Source organism: Otolemur garnettii, unplaced genomic scaffold (genome assembly GCF_000181295.1).
Source record: "Otolemur garnettii isolate 467f Iridium unplaced genomic scaffold, OtoGar3 scaffold00073, whole genome shotgun sequence".
Classification (NCBI taxonomy): domain Eukaryota; kingdom Metazoa; phylum Chordata; class Mammalia; order Primates; family Galagidae; genus Otolemur; species Otolemur garnettii.
Window position 1 is genome coordinate 4,352,126 of NW_003852468.1, and position 26,642 is coordinate 4,378,767.

The 26,642-nt window shown below is 42.1% G+C and overlaps 1 protein-coding gene and 1 non-coding gene across 2 annotated transcripts in view; both read right to left on the bottom strand.

Moving 5' to 3' along the window:
- The window catches only part of TTF2 (transcription termination factor 2), a 42,058-nt gene extending 19,980 nt beyond the window's left edge, over positions 1–22,078 (bottom strand). Inside the window, exons 1-10 of the mRNA XM_003793822.3 lie at positions 22,006–22,078; positions 21,824–21,926; positions 19,929–20,015; positions 8,906–8,972; positions 6,761–7,756; positions 6,035–6,149; positions 5,501–5,683; positions 4,761–4,888; positions 3,256–3,337; positions 1,001–1,120 (exon numbers count right to left, since the gene is read on the bottom strand). Of these exons, the coding sequence (XP_003793870.1) occupies positions 1,001–1,120; positions 3,256–3,337; positions 4,761–4,888; positions 5,501–5,683; positions 6,035–6,149; positions 6,761–7,756; positions 8,906–8,972; positions 19,929–20,015; positions 21,824–21,926; positions 22,006–22,033 (1,909 nt within the window). The 5' untranslated portion in view covers positions 22,034–22,078. The remainder of the gene's footprint in view (positions 1–1,000; positions 1,121–3,255; positions 3,338–4,760; positions 4,889–5,500; positions 5,684–6,034; positions 6,150–6,760; positions 7,757–8,905; positions 8,973–19,928; positions 20,016–21,823; positions 21,927–22,005) is intronic.
- A 4,162-nt stretch (positions 22,079–26,240) lies between these two features.
- Positions 26,241–26,347, bottom strand: LOC111726621. The gene has a single exon (XR_002774359.1). It is a non-coding gene; the product is annotated as a U6 spliceosomal RNA (small nuclear RNA).
- Between the last annotated feature and the right edge of the window lie 295 nt (positions 26,348–26,642).

Sequence of the window (26,642 nt, forward strand, 5' to 3'; positions counted from 1 at the left end):
CTACTCCACACAGCCCCTACTCCACACTGCGCTACTCCACAAAGCTCCTACTCCACACTGCACTACTCCACATGGGAGGCGGGATCTAGCTATAGCAGTGCTCAGTAGAAGGCGTGAATATAGACAGCCACAGGTTTTTGATTTATCCAACCAGCTGAGGGCTGTACTTGAGCACATGGCAACTTACATGCAGTGTTATCTACACATAAGACAGAAATGGTCTATGGTTTGGAAATTTCTGGAATTTCAGAAACATTAAAAACAGTTTTCACTTATGGTGGCTAAAATATGCATTTCTGACATATTTTCCTTAAAATACATAAATTATAATTAATTTGGATCTAATCTGTGTTTATGGTCTCAACATTAACAAAAATAACTATAATGCTTAACCTAGGTCTTCTAGTGTCTTAGCTTTCTCCATACAATTTTTCCTAATCACAGATCAAGCTAACTTTATAAAAAAAAGAGAAAAAATGATCACATATAATCATAAAATTCAGCATCACGAAGGATAAGACAAGCAAGTAATCTATCTAATAGTGGTTTCCCAGGAGATCAATTAAATGTGAACAAAGACATCCTTTTGTAGCTTCAAACTTTCTCCTCTCAAATGGCTCAAATGATGCAGCAAACGGCAGGCCATGAAACACTTCTGCTACCACAGTGATTATCAGCCAGGGTGCTTTGAGAGGATCTTAGGTGTGCCACAGACATTTTTAATGGTCATTCATTCAGGGAGGCGCCCATGGCTCAAAGGAGTAGCCAGCCCCACATACTGAAGGTGGCAGGTTCAAACCCAGCCCCAACCAAAAAAAAAAAAAAAAAGTGATCATTCATTCATTCAACTGTTTTTAAAATACATTCAAAGTGCAGTAAATATATTCTTTCTTTTTTTACTTTTTTTTTTTTAATCAACATAATTTAAGTGGGCCATGGAAGTTTAACTGTAGGTTCAAGTGTGCTATGAGATAAAAAAGATTGAAGAACACTGGTCTACCATCCTTGGAAAGCCATGTCAAAGCCGTGTTTGCATCCTTTTTTTGGTCTTGCTCTTGACTCTTCTGGGTCAGGATGAGTGCGATCATTGTCAGGGTTTTTCCTAAGCCCATATCATCCGCTGGGAAAATAAAAGCAAAATGAAGAGAGCTGATTAGTGAGGGCAAAGAATCAACCCAGCTTCAAGAGAAGAATCACTGCAGACATTCACCTCTTGTTCTCATTTTCCACTGTCACTGCTCTTCCAGTCACTATTTCTTTTTTTTTTTTTGAGCCAGAGTCTTACTTGCTGTCTGGGCCAGAGTGCACTGATGCCACCATAGCTCAAATGATCCCCCTGCCTCAGTCTTCCAAGTAGCTAGAACTATAGGCACCTACCATCAAACCCAACTAATTTTCCTCTTTTTTATAGGGCCTCACTACATTGCTCAAGCTGCTCTTGAACTTCTGGCCTCAAGCAACCTTCTTGCCTTGGCCTCCCCAAGTGCTTGGATCATAGGTGCAAGCTACTGTGCCCAGCCCCACTCACTATTCTGCACCTACCTCGATGATTTCTTCATCTTCTTGACTAAAATGAACCCTAGGCTCTTGCTATTTATTTTGAGACCTAAGTCAAAGACACTTGCTGCAATTCTTGTAAAATTTAAACTTGCAATTTGGACCTTATTCTAGTGTCTGTGCTCCACTGTTACCTGTGCAGTGTGCTGACTGGTATGTATTCCAGTTTGATGGTGCTACCTATTCTTTTTATCTGTTACCTACAAAAGCAAAAAAAAGAAAAGCCCAGTAATACTATTTACTTTACTGGTGCTATCACATTTCTAGAGTTAAAGGAGTTAACTCAGAACAGTCCTCCATTCTCTTAACTTATTCATCAAAGAAGGATATAAATCAACATCTCTCCGGCACTGTCCCAGCATCAGTCACTGAGTTTATCTGATTTATTACTCATACCCATAGAGCTCTATTATCCTCACTTTAACAGATTACGACACTGAGAATCAGTCAGTAGGCTACTACACTCATTCAAAGCAATCATTCTGACATAGCAAAACTGAAATGGGATCTGGTTCAAACTCTGGCTCTGCCACTGTGCAGAGCTCACAAATCAAGCCCGTGGGTCTGTCTGCTGTCCTCTGAAAGGCCTGCCGACAGGACCCTTGGCTAGCATCTGGGAATTCAGATTTAGCAGGGGTTCTCATCGTTTCGGAACCGGTAAGGGTGGTGCACTCTGGCTAAACTACTTGTACAAACGACATGGCTCCTATTTCGTACACCTAATTCCCTTTGTGAGTGGAGATCCGGCACCGCCCAAGCTAAAGCTGCCTATGTAAGCCGCCCAAGTAAAAACCTTGGGCAGTGAACCTCTAGAGAGCTTCCTTGGTTGGAAACATTGTGTAACTGTTGTGACAACTCACTGCTGGGAGAATTAAGAATGTCCCATGTGGCTCTACTGGGAGAGGACTCTGGAAGCTTGATCCTGGTTTCCTCTGGATTTTGTCCCATGAGTCTTTTCCTTTGTTGATTTTGATCTCTAACCTTTCACTCTATTACAGCTGTGAGTCTGATGACACGCTTTGAGTCCTACCAGCAAATCATTGAACCTAGAGGTGGTCATGGTGACCCTTGATGATGTAGTCACTTATTCTGAGTTGCCTGGCAAGTCTCCAGCGCTGAGAAGAAAATCTGCTTCCCACCTTCTGCATAGCGTAGGCACTGGCAACACGACCAGGCTCTAGACATCCGATGTGCTCACCGAAGACTTTCTCTCAAATGTAAGCACCATTAGGAAAGAGATTCCCTGTGCAATCCTTCCTGCAGGAAGGGTGGAGACAGAGGCAGCTGACTTTGGGATGGGGCACCAGTACCTCTGGTGCTTGGTGGCATAACAAAGCTATGATGCTTTTCATGGAACACTCAGTTTGTGACTTAGCTGTGGCCGTTGTCCTAGAAATTTGGCCTCCAGCCTGGCACTCCACATCTTTCAGAGATTCTGGCCACCAAAGAATAAACTCCTCCTCTGCTTAATCACCAGAGACACCTTCTACTGTCTGCAACCAACACCTCTGAGCCCACAGCTGTGCACCGTGGGGCAAGTTGCTTAACATTTGTCTCAGTTTCTTTCCCTGTAAAATGGGGAAATACATTCTATGCCTGCCTCAGAGCTGTTGAGAGGACTGAATGAACCTACGACACTTTTAGGAAAGCGCCCAAGCATTCAACAGCCGTTGGCTCTTAGCGTGACACCAGACTTACCCAGAATTCCTCCTCGTGGCTTCTGACTCTCCCGCCACAGTAACCACGCTAATGCCTGCTTCTGGTGCAGCAGCAAGGGGACCTGGCAACGGCGAGAACCAAAGGTGAAGGGTAAACGCCTGATGAGAGGCCACGCGGCTCTGCACGCTGCTCCTTTACCAAGTGATCTCAGTGCTCTAGGTGTCCTCACATCAACTGCCCATTTCACCTTGAAATTCTAATTGCATCCTCTCACCTAAGCCATATTGTGTCCTGATCTACCTGAGTTTATGTCTAATGTTCAGCATTTCTATTAAGAACCTCTCCTCCCCCGGATCAGTGACCGGATCCTAAGTTGGAGTCCCAGTCTGTCTGCTCGCAACCAAGACCTCTCACTGGTCACCCTTCCTTCACCTAAGTGCTAGGATTACAGGTGCGAGCCGCTCTGGTGGCTTTTCCTCATCCCTCTCTTCTCTGCAGCCAACATCCATCCTCATTGCTAGTCATAAATTTCAATAACTCTCTAACTGGAGAACCCCTTCTGGTCCTTTTATATTCTAGTTTATCCAAGAGTCTATGAAAAAAAACTAATTTTCATTAGCCATCCCTGCTCAAATGCTACCGTGATTCCACATTATCTCCTGGATATTCCGTCCTAATTCTTCACCAATGCCAGGCTCACAGAGAGCCCTCCTACTCCACAACATCACCGGCCACTCTGCTCAGGGACAGATGACACCCGATCATCACGTCCACACCAGGCTCTGTATCTTCTCTCTGATCACCACTGCCTCTAACTGCAGTGTTTGGTCTCTATCCTCTGTGCCCTCAAGGCTCGCAGTTTCCCTCAGATACATAGGGAGGCAGTGTCTAAGTCCTGACCTAGACTGATGCCTCCTTTACTTTGAATCCCTTTGGTACTTTGTATACAGACTGGAGTACATTACAAGGCACATTTACGTCCATCTTGAAGTCACTTTCTAATAGTTTTATATATGTTGTATAAGCACTTAAACTCCAATTAGTTCTTTTTTTTTTTTTTTTAGACAGAGTCTCAAGCTGTCGCCCTGGGTAGAATGCCATGACATCATCATAGCTCATAGCAACCTATAACTCTTGGGCTCAAGCAATCCTCTTGCCTCAGTTTTTTCTATTTTTAGTAGAAACAGGGTCTCATTTTTTTGCTCAGATTGGTCTCAAACTCATGAGCTCAAGCAATCCACCTGCCTCAGACTCCCAGAGTGCTACGATTACAGTGATGAGCCACCGCATCCAGCCCCAAATAGTTCTTTAAAGCAGCAATTCTTTTGGAACCTGTAACTTTATGATTTTTTACAAAGTGTTGTTTTTTTGTTGTTGTTGTCTGCAATGCTAAATACAAAAGGAGAAAACACGGCAAGCACCTATCTGTAGAAAAGATGTATAAGATTGGGAGTCTGTGGGACACGTTGATGGTGGTTGGCTCCCTTTAGGGCCGCGGGGGCACTGCTGTGGGAGACTGCGCCCCGCTCACCTTCCCTGCTCACCTTCAACCCAGCCGGGTCTTCTGCCACAGCTGTCTCAGCAGGACAGGACTCAAGTGACCGGTGCAGCTCATCGATGGCTTTAACTGTGACTTTCCACACTGCATGAAGGCGATCTTGGCTTGTATAATCTGCGTACAAATAAATGTTACTTAAAAGATGTCACAAGTATTATGTCCTGGCTAGAGCTGCAAAAGGGCAATTGTTAGTCAGAGGATGGATCTGAATGAACTAAAAATTCTTATTTCTGGATTCACCCAGTCTCACAGGCTCCTCTCTCCCCATTCTCAGTTGTTGGTTTTTTTTTTAAATGGCACAAACAATTATTATAGGACAAAATAATAGAAAGTATAATGAAACAGGGAATTCATAATATTTTTGGTAGGGTTTCTTTTTTATTTTTAGCTTTGAAGAGGTGGCCAAGAAAAAGGCAACATTGCCCAGGATTTTAGGACGAAAAGATCCTGGTGGTGGATGCGAAGAAGAAAAGAGAGAGAGAAAGACCCAGCTGGAGGCCATCTGGTGAAGTTTAGGTAGACGGGGAGACAGGACGCTGTTACTGCAGCCGTGAGCTGACCACACCCTGCACTGGGAAATTCTCGGCATTTCCCGCTCTGTCCTCAGACAGCACCACCCAAGTTAAGGACCACAGGCACCTCAGCGGTCTGGAATTTTAGAGATGGAGCATCCCCAGTAAGAAGCTTCTAGACAAATGAAAACTGGGCCAGGGCCCTGGATCTCACCTCCACGGCAGTGACCGGATCCTCTGGCAGTCACCTGGCAGGCGGCCATCAGTCCCAGAGAACCTGCAGGTGGGGCCCCATGACCCAGAAGGGGTTGAGCAGGCACCAGGTGGGGAGGCTCAGTGGCAGTTTTGGTGAAGCTACTCCGTTGTGGTGCTTCACTGTTACTCTTCTGATCAATTTCTGCTCAAAAAACAAGGGAAGAATAGATTCAAGTTCAGCAAAGTAAATGAAAGGACCATTTGTGTGGAGGGGAGGGCTACAGAGACTGTGATTATCACCATTCCAGCAGCTGAAGGCTTCCTAGAGAACCTGGCATTTTAACAACTTAGACAATGGGAAAGAGAGCTTAGTCCATGGGAAATAAGGGCAAGTTTTTTAAAAGCATGGGTTTAATTTAAAAGAAGCACAGAAACAAATAATACATGTATAAAATGGAAAGGTGAATCAATCAACACCTTCCTCATCCAACGGCCCCCCAGCTGTCCCTGTGAAGTTCATGGGCCCTGAGTTCCAAGGCACAGCCTACTTCACCTGGCTCCGGGGAGAGGGCGAGAGCGCTCAGTGCTTCCTCCAACCCCTGGATCTGCTCCAGAAGCTTCTGGCCCTTGTCTGGAAGAGCCTGGATGTTCACCGATGCCAGTGTGCTCTGAAAAACAGAGCCTACATGGATCTCTCCTGTCAAGTTGTTAAAAGGGTAGTTTCCAGTTAAACTAATCTATAAAGACAAAACTCTGAAATTATGGTCCTTTTGGGGGGTGGAGGGAGCATGAGGAGAGGACAGAGTCTTGCTTTGTTGCCTAGGCTAGTGTGCCATGGCCTCAGCCTAGCTCATAGCAACCTCAAACTTTTGGGCTCAAGTGATCCTCCTGCCTCAGCCTCCTGAGCAGCTGGGACTACAGCTACAGGGGCCCTTCACAAGCCCAGCTAGTTTTTCTATTTTTAGTAGAGAAGGGGTTTCAAGCTTGCTCAGGCTGGTCTTGAACTTCTGAGTTCAAGCAATCCATCTGCCTTGCCTCCCAGAATGCTAGGATTACAGGTGTGAGTCATCATAGTAGGCCTGGAAATTAGAATCTTTAACTGGCACTTTTTCCCAACCCAGTTGGCTTACCAATCCTAAAAATGTAAGCAAAGGAAAAGCAGAAAACGCCCACCCACAAAAATCTCCACAGGAGCACGTTGACCTCTCTCCTGGGGTCTCCTAACTGCCCACACAAGCAATGCTCCGACCCTAAGAACAAAACACAGGCCTACAGTTACCTTCTTCTGTTTCAGCTGTGTGGTGAGGTATGCACGCTGGGCTGCTGGGTCTGAGGGCTCGGCCTTCCTGGAAACACCCGAGACAGGAGGTATTTTTTTCTGCACACTCTGCTCAGGGAGGGGAAGGTTCTTCTTCTTCTTCTGTGAGTCCACAGGGGAGTCAAAGAGTAGGGGGCTCCCCGGCGTGGAGGAAACAAGAACAACATCATCGTCCTCACTGTCACTACTGCTGGTGGCAGCGTCCCGCCTCTCACCCAGGTAGAGCTCTGGAGCTGCTGGTGCAGCCTCTGCCGCTGCTGCTTCGCAGGCAGGGACACCCCGAGGCTCCGGCTGTGTCCCAGGATGGCCCTGTGGCGGGATGGTCTGCGAGCCAGTGTCAGTCCCCACCTTCGTGCCTTTAGCCTCCCTGTTCTTGAGCTGCTCCTTGCTGAGGTGCCCCCCCTTCTGGGGCTTGCCTACTGGGTCCTGACTATGAACACTTTGAGGCAAAAGCTGGGTTTTCTTTCCTCCCAGAGGCTCCGGCTGTCTGAGGGCATCTTGACTCTTCCCATTTGATTTCTCCCGCGCAGAGGCAGACGACTTCAGCTGACTGCCGTGGCAGTGTCGGGACTTCACGTCAGGGAAGTTCCCTTTGTGTGTGTTGTCAGCCTCCCTGCCTTCACGCTGAAACTCGGCTCTCTCCTCTTGCTTCTTCTCTGCCACTACAGATTGTTTTTTCTTGATCGCCAGGCCGGAAGAGAGCTCTTTCCCTAGCCGGGAGTTAGATCCCGGATTCTGTTCCTTCTTTTGGCTAAAGAGCTGATCGCCACTTTCCCTTTGCTTCTTGTCAGCCATCCGTCCCTCACCTTCTCCTCTGGTGAGCTGTTTCCAGAAAGCTGGTTCTTGGTTCTTGTCCAGTACCTTGAATGGGTTTCTCAGCTGGCTGGAAGGGTGAGGAAAGGGCTCTGATGCATGCTGAGGCTTACTGGTCACAGAATGTTCTCTGGAATCAGGATCCTAAAGATGATGGAAATCATTAATCTTAATATAAAATACAATGCAAAGAAAAATTCCCATCTGGAATGCCTTTTTTTGGGGGGGGGGGTGGAAACACAATGAAAGAAGCCCAATATTTCTGAACATACCCGTTATCAATTCCATATCTAGAAAAGACCATCTGCCAAACTCACAAAGTATTTGCATTTTAATAGTACTTTTTTTGTTCTTGAGACAGAATTTTACTTTGCCACCCCTGGCAGAGTGCCATGGTGTCATAGCTCCAGTGATCCTCTTGCCTCAGCCTCCCAAGTAGCTGCGACTATAGGCATGGGCCACAATGCCTGGCTAGTTTTAGAGACGGGGTCTCAAGTCTTGCTCAGGCTGGTCTTGAACTCCTAAGCTCAGAAGATCCCCCCTCCTTGGCCTCCCAGAATGCTGGGATTACAGGCCTGAGTCACCACAACTGGCTGTTTAATAGTACTTTTAATACTTGGTTCTTTCTTTTCCCAAGTTCATGCTTATCCAGGCCTCAGGGAAAAGTAGTGACCAGAACAAAGTGCTTTTACAATCATAACAGCCATGATGTATACTTTTCAGGAAAAACTATTCTCTCAAAATGGAGTTTTCTCCAAACCTAAATGTTGCTGCCCCACTATGCTGGCTTTGATTTTGGTGTTAGGAAGATCTCACTGCGGGAATCTAGAATCTTAAGTCAGGTCACATCTCTGCCAAAACAAGTCTCATCCATGCCTAGGTCTAGTTCTCACCTAGTAAATATCTGAGGGGTTTCTCCTAATGCTAACATTCTAGGAGCTTAGGAATTATACTTATCGTCTACTAATGTCAGCAGATACTGGTCTATAAAAAGATACTGAAATTAGTCAAAGCAATCTAATTTCTTCCTAACGGGAGAATACTGATTGCACTTAAGACTATGTAAAATATTTAAGTAAAATAAGAAGCCAGTAATTAAATATTGAACATAACCAAATGGTCCTTTAAATTAAAAATTTCAACAGAGTCTGGCACGCTTCAGGAAACCTTACCTTTCAGAGATAATTTGATAAAGACCAACAAATTCATGTGGGCGTCAAGGTCTCTTCAGGCGATGCTGCATATTAAACAGTCTTAACATAGCAGATTTGAAAACAGGTGAATAATTCCTACCTGCCAGGGAACGCTTCCACACCAGTGTTTCCCTTCTGCCTTACTTCTGATGCATCGGAAGAACAATCTAGCGAAGTATAAACACAAATAATCAAGGCTGTGAAAATCCATTAAGACAACAGATTAAGTTTATTTTTAATCTGAAACACATTACGCAACTATTTGGTACTGGCTTTGCAAGGCTGCGTGAAACCATTTACGTGTGCATTAAAAAATTCTTCACTGTACAGGATGCCTATAAAGGCTGGGAACTCAAATAAGGACTAGATGAGGACAAAAGGGTGCAGGCAAGTTTATTCCTTTTACCCGTAAAGCACGAATGAAGTGGAAACACGCTCAGCAGTAGGTACTAAACCAGAAACACCGAGATAACCAGACTGCACATGTCCTTAATGGGGGCCACAATCACACCTGTAAAGTAACCAAGCCAAGACAGAACAAACAAAAATCTAACCTGAATCTGGTCAAACCTCTATATCCAATTACCAATTTATAGGAAATAGAAACAACAGAGGAACACACAGAAGTAGCCCATGGGAGTGTGATCTGTAAAGTGTTGGCTGGGAAGTGCCATAGACAAAGACCCTGAATCCTTCAACACGTAAGTTACGAGGGAGGAAAAAAGAGAGAGGGCAAACTTAAGAAACTTAAAAGACACATTAGTCAATTCCAATTTGTGGATCTTATTTAGATCCTGATTTAAACAAAGAAACAAAAAATCCAAAGAAACCTAATTCTGACGTTTAAGATCACCCTTGCTTGCCTGTCCTTCTGCTGTGCGCGCAGCAGCACCACGCGTGCACCTGCCTGTCTACCTGACGCTATTTTTGCCGAGTAGAACAGTGATTTTCAACCATGTCCCTGGAAAATTTTTACTAATCAAATTATTTTTGAAAGACCTTCAAAGCACATTCTTTTTTACTTTCTTGGGGGGCGGGGGAATCAACATAATTTAACTGTGCCGTGGAAGTTTAACTACAGGATCAGCTGTGCCATGTTGTCCAACAGACGGCTGGATGGTAGCCACACATGACCTCTGTCTTCCCAACCGCACCTCCCTGTGTAGAAGTCCTGCTACCTGAGATGGAACGGATTGATCTTTCTATTGCCTAAGATGACATCTCAAAACTTTTAATCTGTTAAAGAACTTTTACAAAATGCATCTTATTTGTTGAAACAGGTAATGTACTCAACCAGCAGACAAAAAAAGACGGTGAAAACCGCCCCCATTTCTATCCGCCCAGCTTAACTCCCTCCAAACACGTAGGTGACCGTACTTATTAGGGTTTTGTTTACCTTTCTAGAGATTTTAAAATGCATATACAAGTCAATATAAACATAGTCTTTATTTTTTTCCTCTTCTACACAAATGGGTTGCAAAACGCACACACTACTAAATACTTTCCTTCTCTTTTTTTACTTAGCAAATGCCGTAAAGGTTTTTCTGTAAGAGCATACACATGAAGAGTTTCTTGTGTTCTTTTATTTCACTGCAGTTGCAGGGTTCTCCACTATATATGCATGTCGTATTATCTTTAACCAGACTCTCTTGTTAGACAGGTCGGCTGTTCCCAGCCCTTTCCTGCTCACAGCAGCGAGCAGCGGCAAGGTGAAGGAAACAGCCTAGTACATGGGCCATTTGACACACATCTCAATGGTCTGCGTGTGACTCTGTTGTTCACCTTGTGTGTTTGTGCCTTCTCTATGCTTCTTCATCAGGTTAATTCCTAGATTTTTATTTATTAGTTCTCCATTCCTTCCTGCTGCTTTCCTTCAGTTTAATTTCTTGTTCTTTTGCTAACTTTTTTTTTCAGAGGGGGAGCAGAGTCTCACTCTTGTCACCCTGGGTAGAGTGCCCTAGCGTCACAGCTCACAGCAACTTCAAACACTTGGGCTCAAGTGATCCTCTTGCATCAGCTTCCCGAGTAGCTCAGATTACAGGCACCTGCCACAATGCTCAGCTAGTTTTTCTACTTTAAGTAGACAAGGTCTCACTTTTGCTCAGGCTGCTCTTGAACTCCTGAGCTCAGGCGCTCCACTCCCCTCGGCCTCCCAGGTGGTAGGATTACAGCTGTGAGCCACCACACCCGGCCCTTTTGCCAGCTTCTCAGTCACGTGATATGCGGTGTGCCTCCGGAGAGGGTGAATCCTGATTCTGAGAAGCCCGAGCAGGTCCCACCCTCTCAATACCAAGACTTCACCTGGATATGGAAGTAAAGATGAACAAGCCACAGACGAGCACATATTCCATAGAAGTTAACCTAAAAAGAAAATAGGTCCAGCCCCCCCCATACAAACTCGCAGTTTTCCCATCCGAGCTCATGATTTTCAAAATTACTGGTCTCTTTAATTTTTCTCAATGCAGTGGGATATTATATTGAATATGTGCAATACAATTTCTGAAATGGTTTGAATGCATAAAATTGAAAGTACCAGCTACTACTAGGGGATACTGCTACAACTTATAGAAATAAATTAAGAACAACTTAACATTACACTGTTGACAGTGTTTCAAATACTTGAAGTCTTTAGGGAGAGACTATTTCCTAAGTGCAGTTGTGTGCTACGTGACACTTCCATCAACAACAGACTGCATGCGACCACCGTCCCCTAAGATTATAACACCGCATCTTTACTGCACTCTTTGTTTAGATACACAAATACTTCACACCGTGTGTTAACTGCCTGCAGAATTCCACACAGTAACACACTGCATGGTTTGTAGCCGGGGCGTGTCCGAGGCTACAGCGGACAGGCTGATGTCAGTTCACTCTGAGCCGTTCCCACAAGGACGAAATCGCTGTCCCTGTCATTAAGTAACTCATGACGGGAGCGTCTATTTCAAAGGCCAACTCATGTAGACTTTTGGAAGAAGGGCACGACCGAGAGAAAGATGGAAGGAAACCCGGTCAGCACCAGCTGGGTGGAAGGCACATGCTAAGAATGCTTTCACGTACATGTTTAATTAAAACCAATCTGGACAGGTTCCTCTACTGTGTGTTTTTTTAGTTTGGTATAGAATTTTTTTTAATTAAAAAAAATTTTTTTTTATTACAAACTAATATCAGGGTACAGATGTTTAGGTTACATTGTTTTCAATCCTAAGGTAAAGTTCAAGTTGTAGTTAAGCCCTTGCCTAGAAGGTATGTCTCTCCCTCCTCTCTCCTCTCCCCCTTGCTAGACTATATTTGTGTTTTTTCTTTCCTGGGGACATGTGCTTGTTTATATACTGGTTTCATGTTAGTATTGATTGTTGATTACATTGGGTATTTTGTTTTCCATTCTGGGTCCTCTGTTTTTAGGATGAAAAGTCACTGTTTGTTATCTTTATCACATTGTAAATCAACAAAGAAAGCAGTGAAAATACATTTTCCCTGAGAAAGCAACTATTAATTCCACTGCAAAGAAGAGCATAATTTCTGTAATCCCTTGACTAATTCTTTTTCGTGACAGAGGTTAAAAACAACAGCAATGAAGAAACTAGCCAGAGGAAGCCAGACCTCTTCAATCGTATCTTCTTCCCCAGAAGACAAATCCTCTGTCCAAGCCAGCATCACACTGCCAAGCACAAGGACTTTGGCAGACTGAGATCCTCTCAGGCCCCAACAGGGCTGTCCGACTTTTTATTTCTCTGTCACACAATGGAAGAAGAGTTGTCTCGGGACACACATTACACAAACACTGATTAGCAAGAAGGTCCCTGCATACTTTTCATGGTATCCGACACCATGGATAAGCAAAAAAAGTCCTCACAAAATCAGCATGCCCTCAGGCAGCAGGTTGAACAGCACTGAAAACTATCTGCCCTTGGTTCGAATCCCAGCTCCTCCACAGAATTAACAGTTGTGAAACACTGGACACCTAACTTGACTGCTCTCCAGTGGCAGTTTCCTTTTCTGTAAGATGGTAAAATAATACATATCTCATATGGTCATTATGAAGATTAAATATCTTACCATGTGTAAAGATAAAACAATCAGAACAAAGTCTGATACACATCAAGGACATACTCGATACGGAACCGGGAGCTTACTCTTGCCAACCACCTGCTTTGCCTACAACTACACTTCTGCTTACGCTCTGCCTGAACACTTCCTTGTATCTTCCTCCATCAATATTTTAAAGTTCAAGGCTAGGCGAGGTGGCTCGTGCTGTAATCCTAGCACTCGGGGAGGCTGAGGAGGGTAGACTGCCTGAGCTCATGAGTTTGAGACCAGCATGAACAAGTGCAAGACCCCATCTCTAAAAATAGCTGGGTGTTAAGGCAGGTGCCTGTAGTCCCAGTTACTTCAGAGGCTGAAGCAAGAGGATCGCTTGAGCCCAAGAGTTTGAGGATGCTGTGACGTTACGGCACTCTACCCAGGGTGACAAAGTGAGATTCTGTCTCAAAAACAAACAAACAAACAAACAAAAAAAGACCAAGTTCAAGCCTCAACTCCTTTATTTTCTTAGTAACTTTCTTAATCTCTCACGGTGGGTCTCGAAGTCACAGAACCATTTGGTCTCTGAACACATTAATGTAGCACTTTCCACACAGGTGGGACTCCTGCTCCATCTTAGTAAGTCTAACTTGAAGCCAATTTTGGCACAGGGCCTTGGGGGAATATGAGGTCACGTTTTTATAAGCTCCACCAACGGAAAAACAGAAAGCTGGATTTCTACTTCATTATTTTACACTAGAATTCAAGATGGAGGAAAACATATAAAAAATAAATAAATGTTCTAAGAAAACACAAAAGATGAATATTTTTGAAATCCTGAAGTATAGAAGTGAATCCTAAAGCTGAGAGATAAAAAATTTCGTAATTTTATCTACATAAGTTTTAAATTTTCATATGGTAAAAAGAGCATGATGAAAATACCACAATCTTCTGAATGGTGAAGATTTATTTGTTATAAAAAATAAAATTTCACATCCCACCACAAAATAATGAAAATATGTTACATCCAGTTTAGGCAAAGGAATATTTCTATTTAATTTGACCCCATATCCTCAAAAATAAAAGCTCTGGCAAAGAGAGAAGGGAGAGCATGAACTCAGGAGCTTGACGGCAAGGGTCAACATTTTATAACTGGTAATACATGATGTGTGCGACATCATCTATGTCAAGGCAAGATTTCTTCCCAGTGTTTTTTGGGGGTGGTGATGGTAACAAAGAGATTTTATTCAGGAAGAACAAAGAGAAAGGTTAGAGCACTTCCAAACAGAGTGGGAAGTGGGTCCCTATCATGAAAAAAAAAAAAAAAGGTGAGAAAGACGTTTTCCGGTTAAGGCCATCTGTTTTCTTTACTGCCCCTACATAGAGCCACGGCTCAAGGCCAGTCATATGCTGGTGAGTTATGCCACCTGGTGTTTAAACTGGAGAACTGCACACAAGTGCAGCAACACAGCAAGGTGTGAAAAATCTTAGCTGAGTTCATAACTCTCTTCCACTACTCTGCTGCACCCATCTCCTAGCTATGGGAAGCCGAACATAAAAGTACTAATTATAGGATGTAAAGTACTTAAGTTCCTGAAAAGAAAACCAGCTTTGAGGAAAGGAAAGCCTGCACTCCCTGAACTCATTCTCCAGAGTACGTGGGCTTCAGCTAAATGCCCTTACTGTCTGCTGAGAAAGTTATCCCCACACACTGGCTTACCTATTTTTGTTTAAATTACCAGCCTGTACCACCTAATAGGATACCTGTTTTCTTGTTGCTGTTTTCATTTTTTGTGTGTGTTGAGAGAACCGTGCTTTATTTGTCCTAAAACAACCTTTCTAAAGCTCTAGTAAGTCAAGCACAGTGGCTCAATCCTAGCACTCCGGAAGGCTGAGGCAGGTGGACTGCTTAATGCCAGGAGTTCGAGACCAGACTGAGCAAGAGCAAGACCCCGTCTTTCCAAAAAACACAAAAATTAGCCGGGCATGATTTGGGCATCTGTAGTCCCAGCTACTTAGAAAGAGGATCACTTAAGCCCAGGAGTTTGAAATTACTGGGAGCTATAATGATGCCACTATACTCCAGTTTTGGTGACAGAGCCAGACCCTGGCTCAAAAACAAAAATAAAACAGTGTTCTAGATTTTGGCTAAAAGAAATACATTTAGTATACTTATTTTTCTATTTTAAAGTAATGGTCACTTCTCAGTTTCATCTACCTCGTATAAAGAATGTTAATGACAAGTTCTCAGAGTTCCGTCTTCAGCCAGACCCTTGCTCAGAGCTGCACTCACTTTCTAGCTGGTTTCACATCTACAGCAGACAGGACTGATCAGAGCCGCTGATCAGAGTTGATCAGAGGTTGATCAGAGCCGTGCGTGTGAGCCTTCCATCCAGTCCTCTTCTCACATAGTTTTTCCTTATGTAAACACATCCCCAGAAACCCCCACTCAGCCCCCACTCCCCTGCTGAGCAGTGTGTCAGCACTAGACTAAGTGCCCCACACGCATTATCTCTCTGAACCCTCCAACCAGGGAAGTGGGGGCCACTACGATCGCTACTCCAGATGAGAAAGCCGAGGAAGAAACGCAGCTTATCAACTCTCTTTTAGCAAGTTTGCTCTACTCTAGCTGTGCCCAACTCCACTGCCCAACCTCAATTCAATCCATCATCTTTCATGGAAGAGAAAGCAGGTGTGCCTGGAAGCAGCTGGAACCAAGGATCAAATCCCAGCAATGCTCCTTTATAACCTTGAGGCTTCAGATTCCTTTTCCAACCTCTCTCAAAGGTAGTTTCCTCATATGTATGAAAAGCAGGAATATGAAAACCTATCACAACAGATTACATGAAGAAACGAGGTAATGAGCGTGCCATGCAGCAGGCGTCCAACAGCAGCTGTTATTTCTGTGGTCCTTTCGCTTCTACTATCTTTACTTTCCATCTGTCCTCCATATGTCTTCTTTTAATGGAAATTGGATCAAAAATCCTTCAGTAACTTCCTACCACCTACAATAGTGTTTCTTCTGTGTGGTCGAGGGTCCCCAATAGTATGTGGGTCCCCAGTAGTATGTAAATGGTTTTACGTATCAGGAGGATATAACCACTTTACACAATAAAGGCTTAGCAGCCCCACTGCACCAGCAGAAAGCAATCAAAGATGAAATTTAAAATTCCATTTATTACATCACCAAAAAACATAAACAGTGAGGAATAAACGTAACGAAAGGTGCATTGGAACTCTATGATAAAAAATATTAAACAATGCTGAGACATTTTTAAAGTCATAAATGAAAAAAACCATGTTCATGGATTGGAAAACAGTATTTTTCTTTTTCTATTCTTTCTTTTATTTAATTTTTTTTTTTAAGAGACAGGGTCCCATCTCTTGCCCAGGCTAGAGTGCAGTGATATATAAGCATAGTTTGCTGCAGCCTCCAACTCCTGGGCTCAAGCAATCCTCTCCCATCTCAGCCTCCGAAGTACAGGGATTGCAGGCATGAGACACTGAGCCCAGAAGACTCAGTGCTAATGATGGCTCTCTCCAGATGCATCCTGTTTGTGATACTATACTAAGTTTTGCAGATGCATGTTCTCTCCATCCTCTAGGCGCAATAGAGTATCAATGAGGTTTTCTGTGGAAATCAGAAAAGCTGATTCTCTATCTTACATGAAAACACAATGATCCTAGAGCAGCCAACACAATCATGAAAAGGAATGAAGTTGGAAGGCTCATACTATTTTATTTCATTAATTACTTAAGGATAGAGAAATGGATCAATGGAACAGATTGGCAAGCCCAGAAATAGACCCATAATATGGGAGCCATTGATCTTTTTTTACAAAGATGCCAAGCATTTCAGTAGAGAAAGGAAAATCGCAAAACACAGTGCTACAACAATTGGTTAATATACAAAAAAAAAAAAGAACCTCTATTCTACCTCACACAACATTCAAAATTAATTTGAATCACAGATTTAAATTAAAAAGTTATTTTTTTAAAAAACAAAACAGCTGTAAGGATTGTAGAAGACACTTTGGAGACATTTGCAATCTTGGGGTAGGCAAAGCTTTACTGCAGAGAAGACAAAAAGGACAAACTATGAGAAAATAATAAACTGGACTTCATAAAAATTAAAAACTTCTGCTTTTCAAAAAACTGTTAATAACATGAAAACCACAGACTAGAATAAAATACAGTAGAACCTCCACAGTTAACTACTGTTTTTCCCAGAAAATAAGACCTACCCCCAAAATAAGCCCTAGCAGGATTTCTATGCATTTGTTAAATATAAGCCCTACCCTGATAATAAGACCTAGTGCAGATACACTGCGTAGCCACGCCCTGCATTTTGGCGCTGAGCAGTAAGGAAGACTGGAATACCTTTTATCTGCCACAGCTCCTTTCTCCAAGCCATTCACAGTTGCACAGGTGTGCGTGTGGTAACCACAGTGGCAGGCATCCTATTGCACACGTGCAAACGGCAAGGGGAAAGGAGTTCACACATCACTGGCGCCAGCCCCACCAAGGTCGGCTCCCCCTGTCAGGTTCTAGAAGAATGACTTAACTGTATTTGAATAAATGTAGATTGTTGTATTATACTTAATAAAAATAAGACATCCCCTGAAAATAAGCCCTAGTGTGTCTTATTTTCAGAAATAAGAGAAAAAATAAATATAAGACAGTGTCTTATTTTTGGGGGAACACGGTAGCTCCTTAAGCTGACCTGACTTTCATCAGTACAGCAAGCCGAGTTCCTTATGTTGACCAGTGTGTTACAGTCCCATGCGTGGTCAACTTACAGAGGTTCTACTCTAGTCACAAGACAAATATCTGCCAAAGAACTTGTATAGACAATATACAAAGAACTCTTCCAACTCAATAATAAAAAGACAAACAAAAATTTTTAAAAAAGCAAAAATCCTATTTATGTAATAATTTTGAATTGACAACATTTTAGAAATAAAGACCAGATTCATGGTTGTCAGGGGTGAGGAGGATGGATGGGGAGGAAAGTGGGTATAGTTATAAGAAGCAACAGAAGTTCCATCCCTGTGATGATGGAATTATTCAGTATCTGAACTGGAGTAGCAGACACATAAGTCCACATGTAGATAAAACTGCATAGAACTAAATCATACACACATACATTAGTAGAAATAAAATTTTCCTTACCAATAAAATCAGTGGATTGTACCAATATCAACATCCTGTTTGTGATATTATACTAAGTTTTGCAGGGCGGCGCCTATGGCTCAGTGAGTAGGGCGCTGGCCCCATATACCAAGGGTGGTGGGTTCGAAGCCAACCCCAGCCAAACTGCAACAACAAAAAAAAAAACAGCCAGGCCTTGTGGCAGGCACCTGTAGTCCCACTTACTCGGGAAGCTGAGGCAAGAGAATTGCCTAAGCCCAAGAGCTGGAGGTTGCTGTGAGCTGTAATGCCACAGCACTCGACTGAGGGCATCAAAGTAAGACTCTGTCTCTAAAAAAAAAAAAAAAGTTTTGCAAATGTGACCATTGGGGAAAATGGGTTAGGTCTATAGGGGATCTCTCTGTATTATTTTTTACAACTGCCTATGAATCTAAAATTACTTGATAAAAATTTTAATTAAAAAAAATGGGCACAGTGGCTTATGCCTGTAATCCCAGCACTCTGGGAGGCTGAGGCAGGTGGATCCCTTGAGCTCACAAGTTCGAAACCAGCCTGAGCAAGACCCAGACCTTGTCTCTAAAAAAAAAAAAAAAAAAGATAATTAGCCAGGTGTCGTGGTGGGTGCCTGTCGTCTTAGCTACTTGGGAGGCTAAGGCAAGAGGATCACTTGAACCCAAGAGTTTGAGACTGATCTGAACTATGACACTCTACCAGAGGCAAGAAAGTAAGACTCCATCTCAAAAAACAAATACATACACACATACATAAATAAATTAATAAAAATTAAAAAATGGGCAAAAGATTTAAACAAAGACTTCAAAATTTTCTCATAGCAAATGAACACATAAAACAGTGGTATATTTACAAATGGAATTTAACTCAGCAATGAAAAGGATGAACTACTGATACATAGGATATAGAAAAATTTCATAGGCACTATTAAGTAAAAGAAATAAGACATAAAAGAATCCATATACAGTATGATTTCAGTTATATGAAGTTCAAAAACAAGCAAAACATAATCTAAAGTGGTAAGAATCAAAATGGTGATTGCTGATAGGGGGGTTAGGGATGAGAGGGGCAGAATTAACTAGAAGAGTAATTCAAAATATCACCCAGGCTCTCACTGGAATAATATTTTGCCTTGGATTTTGCTTATATAGGCAGGTGTATACATTTCTCAAAATCCATCTGGTTGAACTTGCTAGGTAAGAACCGTGAAAGTGACACTCCACTGTCTTTATTGGGGGGGGATGGTTGGAGGGAGGATCTAGAATATAGTATAATTCTGAAGTGCACAGAATACCATTCAGGGACCATCACATCCTGGCTCCTACCTTCCTGGGCAGCCTTTTCTCCTGAAATCCCCACTTAAACAATATGCTAAGCTGTCAGCAAACCAAATACTTGTAATACATGAAAATACCGCATTACTTCACGTCTAATATATTAACCCATTAAATATGACCCCTTGCTAACATGAGTGAATCCCCACTTATCTTGCAATACCCATGGCAAATACAGACTAAATACCCATCTAAACAGACTTCTCTGCCCTTCCCAAATCCCCACGTAAAGGAGGGGAAACTATCATTTATTGAGTACTAAACATATGTTAGACATTTTTACGCATTACCTTGTTCTAGGACCAGAATTAGAAAGTTGACAAGTTAGTGACTACTGCTGGGCTGATGTTACTGGCTATTTGAGAGCTGGAGAGGGCTGATGGTGGAGCTATTTACCTAGAAATTAACCACAGGTCAGGCATCTCTGATGAATTAGGTGCTCAGCAGTTAGGGAGCAACAGCCCAGAAGATACTCAATACACAGAGAAATACTGTTTTGTTTTTTAATAATGACTTTTAAAGAACAATCCTAACACATATCCAGTTGCAACTCTTTGAGGAAAAAAAAAAAGCAAGTATATTTAGGTGTCCCTTTCGGACACTTACCTGTGCTCTTTCTTGCCCTGTGGCAGAAGCAAACCCTGAAGCTCTACCACGCAGCCTTCATGCAATAAACAATGAGAAACCGGAGTGCTAGAGAACGAAACGGAAAAAATTTTGTTTTAAGAGACAATGAACAGAGGTCAATATCCTAAATGCAGTCAAAACTCTGGGTTTTAAACCAAGAGTCTCTCTGTATGACATCCACTTGATTTGTAAATGCTATACATTGTTCTTTGTGAATTCCTTTCAGAAAAGTCCTTAGGTTTCACCATCTCCTATTCCCTCAAATAAAAAGGGATAATATAGTTTTCTTGATGACTCAAAAGTTTAAAACTACACGGCGCGATGTGATACACCGTGATACCCCTATAAATGAATGAAGTATCCAAGGCTGGCTGTGAGGACCTCTATAAATTTCATCTATTTCTTCATCACCCGTTCCCTTTAAGACCCTGTTAGTTATCACTTAGTGTTATTCATACGCCTACTTTTAACAACACATTCTAATAATGTGCTTCTTGCTTGGCATACGTTTTCAACCACCTCCTCTAAGTTATCATGAAAAAACTTAAATATATAACAACTGAGGGAAACAGGTCTGAATGAAGTTCTAAAGTACTCTCCATTTTGGCCTGTATTCTGGTTATCAAACATATTCCAAATAAATCAAGTTTGTCAAATAATTCTCTTCAAGTATTCGACTAGTTTGTGTAGCAATATGTTTATATAAACGGGACCTTATATAAGAGCATGTTTCTCTTAATGTAAACCAGAATCTTATTCAATATTTATGCTTAATTCCTGCAAACCTAAATATGCCTGCAGCTCAACAACAGTTGACTTGGGTCTGGAATCACAGAGGCTCAGTATCTTTAGAAACCAGAACCAGTGAACCCTGATATAATGCTATATTGCTGAACTAGATAGCTTGAGTATTTTCGATTGGTATCTTCTATCTTAACATTTCATACTGCTTTACCAGGATTGGTTTGTATTTAATTAAACTGGATCCCAGTAATCTCTTTCAAAGAAAAAAAACTTAGAGGGCTAAGACAACATTTCTGTCAAAATTTATTTTCTAAATCTGAAAAAGGACACAAGGGCTTTTGCTCAGTTTCAAAGCAAAGAAAGATACCAACAGTCATGGAAGGGAAACATGAGAAGTTAGTATGTATGTTCCAAGGATACTCTTCTAGTACTGATATCCATTGTGTACTTTACATAGGATATGGAGAGAAATAACTTCGCTATCGAGTTCAGCAAACAGAGCAGGAAAAAAAAAGTGTAATGATATGATAATTTTAAATTCATATAAAAAACGTAGATACCTGGTGTTGTGAAAATATTAACACTTGATGAGACAGTATTAACTTTCCTCACTTTAGAAAAGATGCTTTACATTTTTAGGTCTCAACTTAAAATTCTAAATCAGATCTCTAATGTTCCTTTCAGCAGTAATGCCTAAAGTAACATATTTCTCTGAATTATCTATCTCATCACTTAAATGCAGAGAATATATATATATATATATATATATATTTTTAGGCTAACACAATGTGTCTCGAGCCAAATAATTTTATACTGTCCGTGTGTCCTCATTTCTGTTCCAGCAGGAAAAGGGAGTGACTAAAGCCTGGCAGGGGACTATAAACCCAGAGTTGGAAAACACCAAAAGGATCCAGATGCAGCGGGATCCTCCATTTTACAGGTGGGGGAATCGGCGGCCCAGAGAGAGACAGTAAGCAGCCTCGGGGTCGCACAGCCAGAACAGCGGAGCGCCTTCCTAACTCGCCGCGCTGCCCTGACATTACCAATCGCTCAAAGCGTCTGACAATGCAGACCAGGGAGAGCCCCAACATTCCTCCTGGTCCCCGCGGCGTGGGCTGCTCGAGACCTACTCGGTGGCCCGCACGAAGCCGCACGTGTCCGCCCGGCACACGTAGAAGCTCTTTCCTTTATTCGGGCCATCGCGGAGGCCAGTCTTCAGAAAGCAGAAAGTCCCTAAGAAGAGAAGCAAGTCAACGACTGCACCTCACTAGATAGACAGGCCTTTGGGGAACCTAAGACCCTGGCCACTTACCGTGCTCCGGGCACCTAACTACTTCCATCACGTACCTCCTCCTCTCTCCCCGCCCCCAACTTCGGCTTCCGCCTTTTACTCCGCCTCCTTTATTTAGGAACCAATCATCATTCATCTCCTGTTGTATTACCCTCCCTTAGCTATTACAAGCCAATCATATAGGAAGTTTGCTCACCTCCAACCAATCACAGCCACCCTCAGGTTCGGCGCGCGCCGAAATCAAATATGAAGCGAGTGGGCGTGGAGAACCCGGCTTTTGCCGCCTGGGATGTGGCTGAGGGCGGAGGGTGGTTTAGAGGTTGACGGGTTTCCGGAGAAAGGGAAGCTTCGATTCGCAGGTCCTGGAAGAGGGAGGCGCGAGACTGTGACCCGGGCAACTGCAGTTAAGACCTAGAGGCAGCCCTAGAGGGAGCGCCAGTTACAAGCGGCTGAGAGCTTGGAAGTTGGCAGCACCTGTGATCCCGGGCGCCACTGCTGGCGGAGCAGCTGCATCTGCAGTGCCGGAGCGGCGGTGAATTGACTAGGCTATAAAACAGAGCATGCGGAAAGATTTCTCTGGGATCCACGACTCTTTAAAATTTGCCCAGTGCTTACCCATTACCTGTCTCTTCTTGCTCAACAACCTGGGGAGAAAGGTAGCATTTTATGGACGATTCTGGGAGTCAGCAGTCTGAGACACTCACCCAAGGTCAAAGAGTTAGCGAGTGGGCGATCTACGAGCAGGTGCGCGGGTCTCCATGCCACTCAGTGCCATTTGGCCGCGCAGCTGCCTCCTGTCGTGCCCTGGGGTTCTCTAGGCTCTCGGTGTGGAAGCCCTGACTTGTGGCAAAGTCGGAACAAAGCAGGATGGAGCGGGGGCGTGACGGGCGGGGGGGTGGGGGGTTGATTACCTTGGGTAAAGGCGAATTTTACTTTATGTATGTTGCATATAGTATGTTATATTGCCAAATTTTTTCTACTAATATGCTTCTGGATTTTAAAATACGTAAGTTAAATAATGAAACGGAACTATATTTGAAATTGCAATCAAATCTATTAGCAAAAAGGAAGAAGTAGATATCAGATTTATAGCTTCATATTACAGCTATTGAGAACCATATGTCCCAGACATATGGTGTGACACCTGCAACTGTTCTTTTGGGGACAGTAGAACAGAAAAATTGTAATGTCTAGGAAATCCGGGCTATATGATAAATGTGTTATGGGGGTCCAGAGAAGGGGAGACAAACCTGAGATATAATTTATTAATTAAACAATACTTATTAAATAGCTTTTTACATGCCCTGTGTGGATCTGGTGCTTGAGAAATACAAAATTTATTTATTCACACACATAAAGTTTAAAACAACTATGCTAAACACAAGCAGCTTAATATTTGGAGAGGAATGAACGAGTACAAATTGAATATTTAAATAGCAATTTAAAACAGTATTTAAATGTCAAAATGGATAGAATTAGCAGGAACTTCTAGGGCTAGAGAAAGATATAGGTGGAATTTTCAAAGTGAAACTAGATTATACATAACTATCCTTCTGAAACTTAGATAAAGATAAGATAGGAACAAAAAAATTAGCATAAACAGGTAGAAATATTTTCATTATTTCCAAATTGTAATTTTTGCAATTGAGAAGTTTTTATGTACATGTTTAATAGAAGGTGCATTAAGAGAAGTATACCACAAATACTGGATTTGCAAGAAAAGGGGCATGATAATTAATTCTATTTTGAATAATATATTGAAACAAGATAAAATCAGCATCTCTTAAATATCACCTTAAGGAAAAAGTTCTTCTTCTATTAGTCTCAAAGCCAGTATCTCAGGCCAAACCCATAAAAGTGTGCACAATCAAATCATAGAAGGAGAAATATTTTTCCATAAATTTGGGATATGCTAGATCAAAATGTTTAATCCCTAGATGATTTATCCAACTTTCACATATTTATAAAAGTGAAAAAAGTAAGTTTGACATTGGGTGAAAGATAGTTGCAACTAGAAACATTTTTTTAAATTAATGCCTACTGACAAAAAGTACAATAAATTATACGCCATAATTTTTCAAAATACATTAGTGGTATGTGTATTTTTAATATTTACATTTTAAGTTTGTATTCTTACAGACCTTCGGAAAGTTGGAGAACATGTTCAATGGATTTCTATTTTGAGTAAAGTTGAGGATTTATTTTTTCTTAAAGCTTGATTTATTCAAAATGAACGCCAAGTCTAGGTCTTAGATCTAGTTCCTTTAAAATGCACTGGCTAATGATCTAATAAATTATTTCCATATGGGGCTGGTCAAAAGCAAAGTATATGTTGGAATTGTTCTAAAATTAGATTATAATGACTGCACAATTGTATAAATTTACTCAGACTCAGGACTTTACTTTTTTTTTTTTTTTGGAGACAGAGCCTCAAGCTATCCCCCTGGGTAGAGTGCCGTGGCATCACAGCTCACAGCAACCTCCAACTCCTGGGCTCAGGTGAGTCTCCTGCCCCAGCCTCCCAAGTAGCAGGGACCACAGGCGCCCGCCACAATGCCCAGCCATTTTTTGGTTGCAGCCGTCATTGTTGTTTGGTGGGTCCGGGCTGGATTCAAACCCACCACCTTAGGTGTATGTGGCTGGTGCCTTAGCCACTTGAGCCACAGGTGCCGAGCCAGGACTTTACATTTTTAATAGGTGAATTGGTTTTAAAAAGTGACACTAGTATAAACAGGTAAATTCTGTGACATCTAAATTATACCCTAATAAAGGTGTTTTTAAAACTGTGTAAGCAATATTAAAAGGTTCGCATGGGAAGTAATAACTAAAACTAATCATCTAGGTATATGGACCTCCTAAAAAATTCCTAATGGGTGAAAAAGTAAAGTGGTTGTAAAAACCCCTTAGTTTCAGATGGTGTTGATCCTTAAGCAAACTAGTTCTCTTACCTATAGAATAAAATCCAGGGTGGTGCAGTCACTTTAATTCCTGGGAAAATGAAAGAATTATACTTTCTCTGGCCTGCATCGTGCTGGTTGGCGTATATTAAACCTGTCAGACACCTGGAAGAACTGTTAATGAGGAGATGGGCTGGCGCTGTCACTACCCCATCATTTAAAAATAATCAGCAATTCCAAGCTTCAAGTTATAAACATTCTAGCTGCCATGCTACCTTCATCTTTATACATTATTTTAAAAATTCATTTGTTCAACTGTGTTTTTCAAATCAGCTGATCATTTCTGAGAGTCACATTTAGTTTTCTAAACCTCTGGGGTTTTTTGCTTGCTGCTTGGGGATGGAAGGGGGAGGAGTATCTAACTGTGACTGACAGATAAAGGATTGTTGCCCGTGAAGTGCTGCTGAGAGTCAAAGTTCTCGCAGTCTAACTTTCTCGGAGGTAAGTATGTTTATGAGCCTGGTCACCATTTAGTTCACAACTACCCTAACAGCAAGATTGTCATATCTCTATTTTCAAGGTTAGGATACTAAAGATCAGAGGAGTTCAGGGGCTTGCACCAAGGCCGTGCTTCCAATCACTACTTTACAGAACCACTGCTAAAACTTTGGAACCAGATAGATAGGCCCATAGATTAATTTTTTGCTGGCTCAAACTCACAAAGATGACACCAGCAGATCTGGGACTAGAAGCCATTTTTCCAGACTGTCAATCCAGTTCTTCCCACTGCAGTATTTTCACAAAGCATAAATTATTTAGGGATTCAGATAGCTAACCTATATGGTGATAAGCATTTAGCTCTTTGGTGTAGTATACAAACCCAGCTCAACAAATCCAAGATTAAAAACAAAACAAAAACCCCCAAGTTCTGCTGTTTTATGAATGACCACTAGGTAGCAGCACATAAACATAAAAACCAACCAGGAGGCCCACCCTCTTCTGCTGCTTCATTCTTTTTGTTTAAAGATATGTAATAGTAATTCAGTTTCATTTCATTTTGTGCCTTTCAAATATATGACTATTTTTAACTTGTCCTTTGACGTAAGCACAGTCAGGGTGAGGATATAGTGAGAACCAATCTGGTTGTAATTTGAAAGCCAAGAGTCTTTACAAATTGTTCTGTTGTACGGTTATTTTGAAGTATTAAATTTCAAATTTCCCTGTTCTTAAAATATTATTCTGAAAGCCGTTCAAAGCAAGCTCTTCATCTTTGGTAAATGTACAATTTTTTTTTCAGTAATTTTATAAAGTTGTTCCACCACAATCTAGTTGCTTTTTTTTATTATTATTTTTCACAAGAAAAACGTGGAACGCTTCATGAATTTGCGCGTCATCCTTGCGCAGGGCCCATGCTAATCTTCTCTGTATCGTTCCAATTTTAGTACACGTGCTGCCGAAGCGAGCACCACAATCTAGTTTTAGAACACTTCTATCACCCAGAAATCTGTGTGTAGTCAAATCCCCACCACCACCCCAGCTCCAAGGCAACCCCTGGTCCGTTTTCTATCTTTATAAATTTGCCTTTTCTGGACATCTTATATAAAAGGAGTCGTTATAATATGTAGGCTACTGCCTCTGTCTTTTTACACGCAGAATGCTTTCAAGGTTCAGTGCTGTGGCAGGCATCAGTGTTTCACTCCTTTTGTTGCTAAATTATATTTCATTGTATTCCTGCACCAGGTGAATAGAGGACATTCAAGT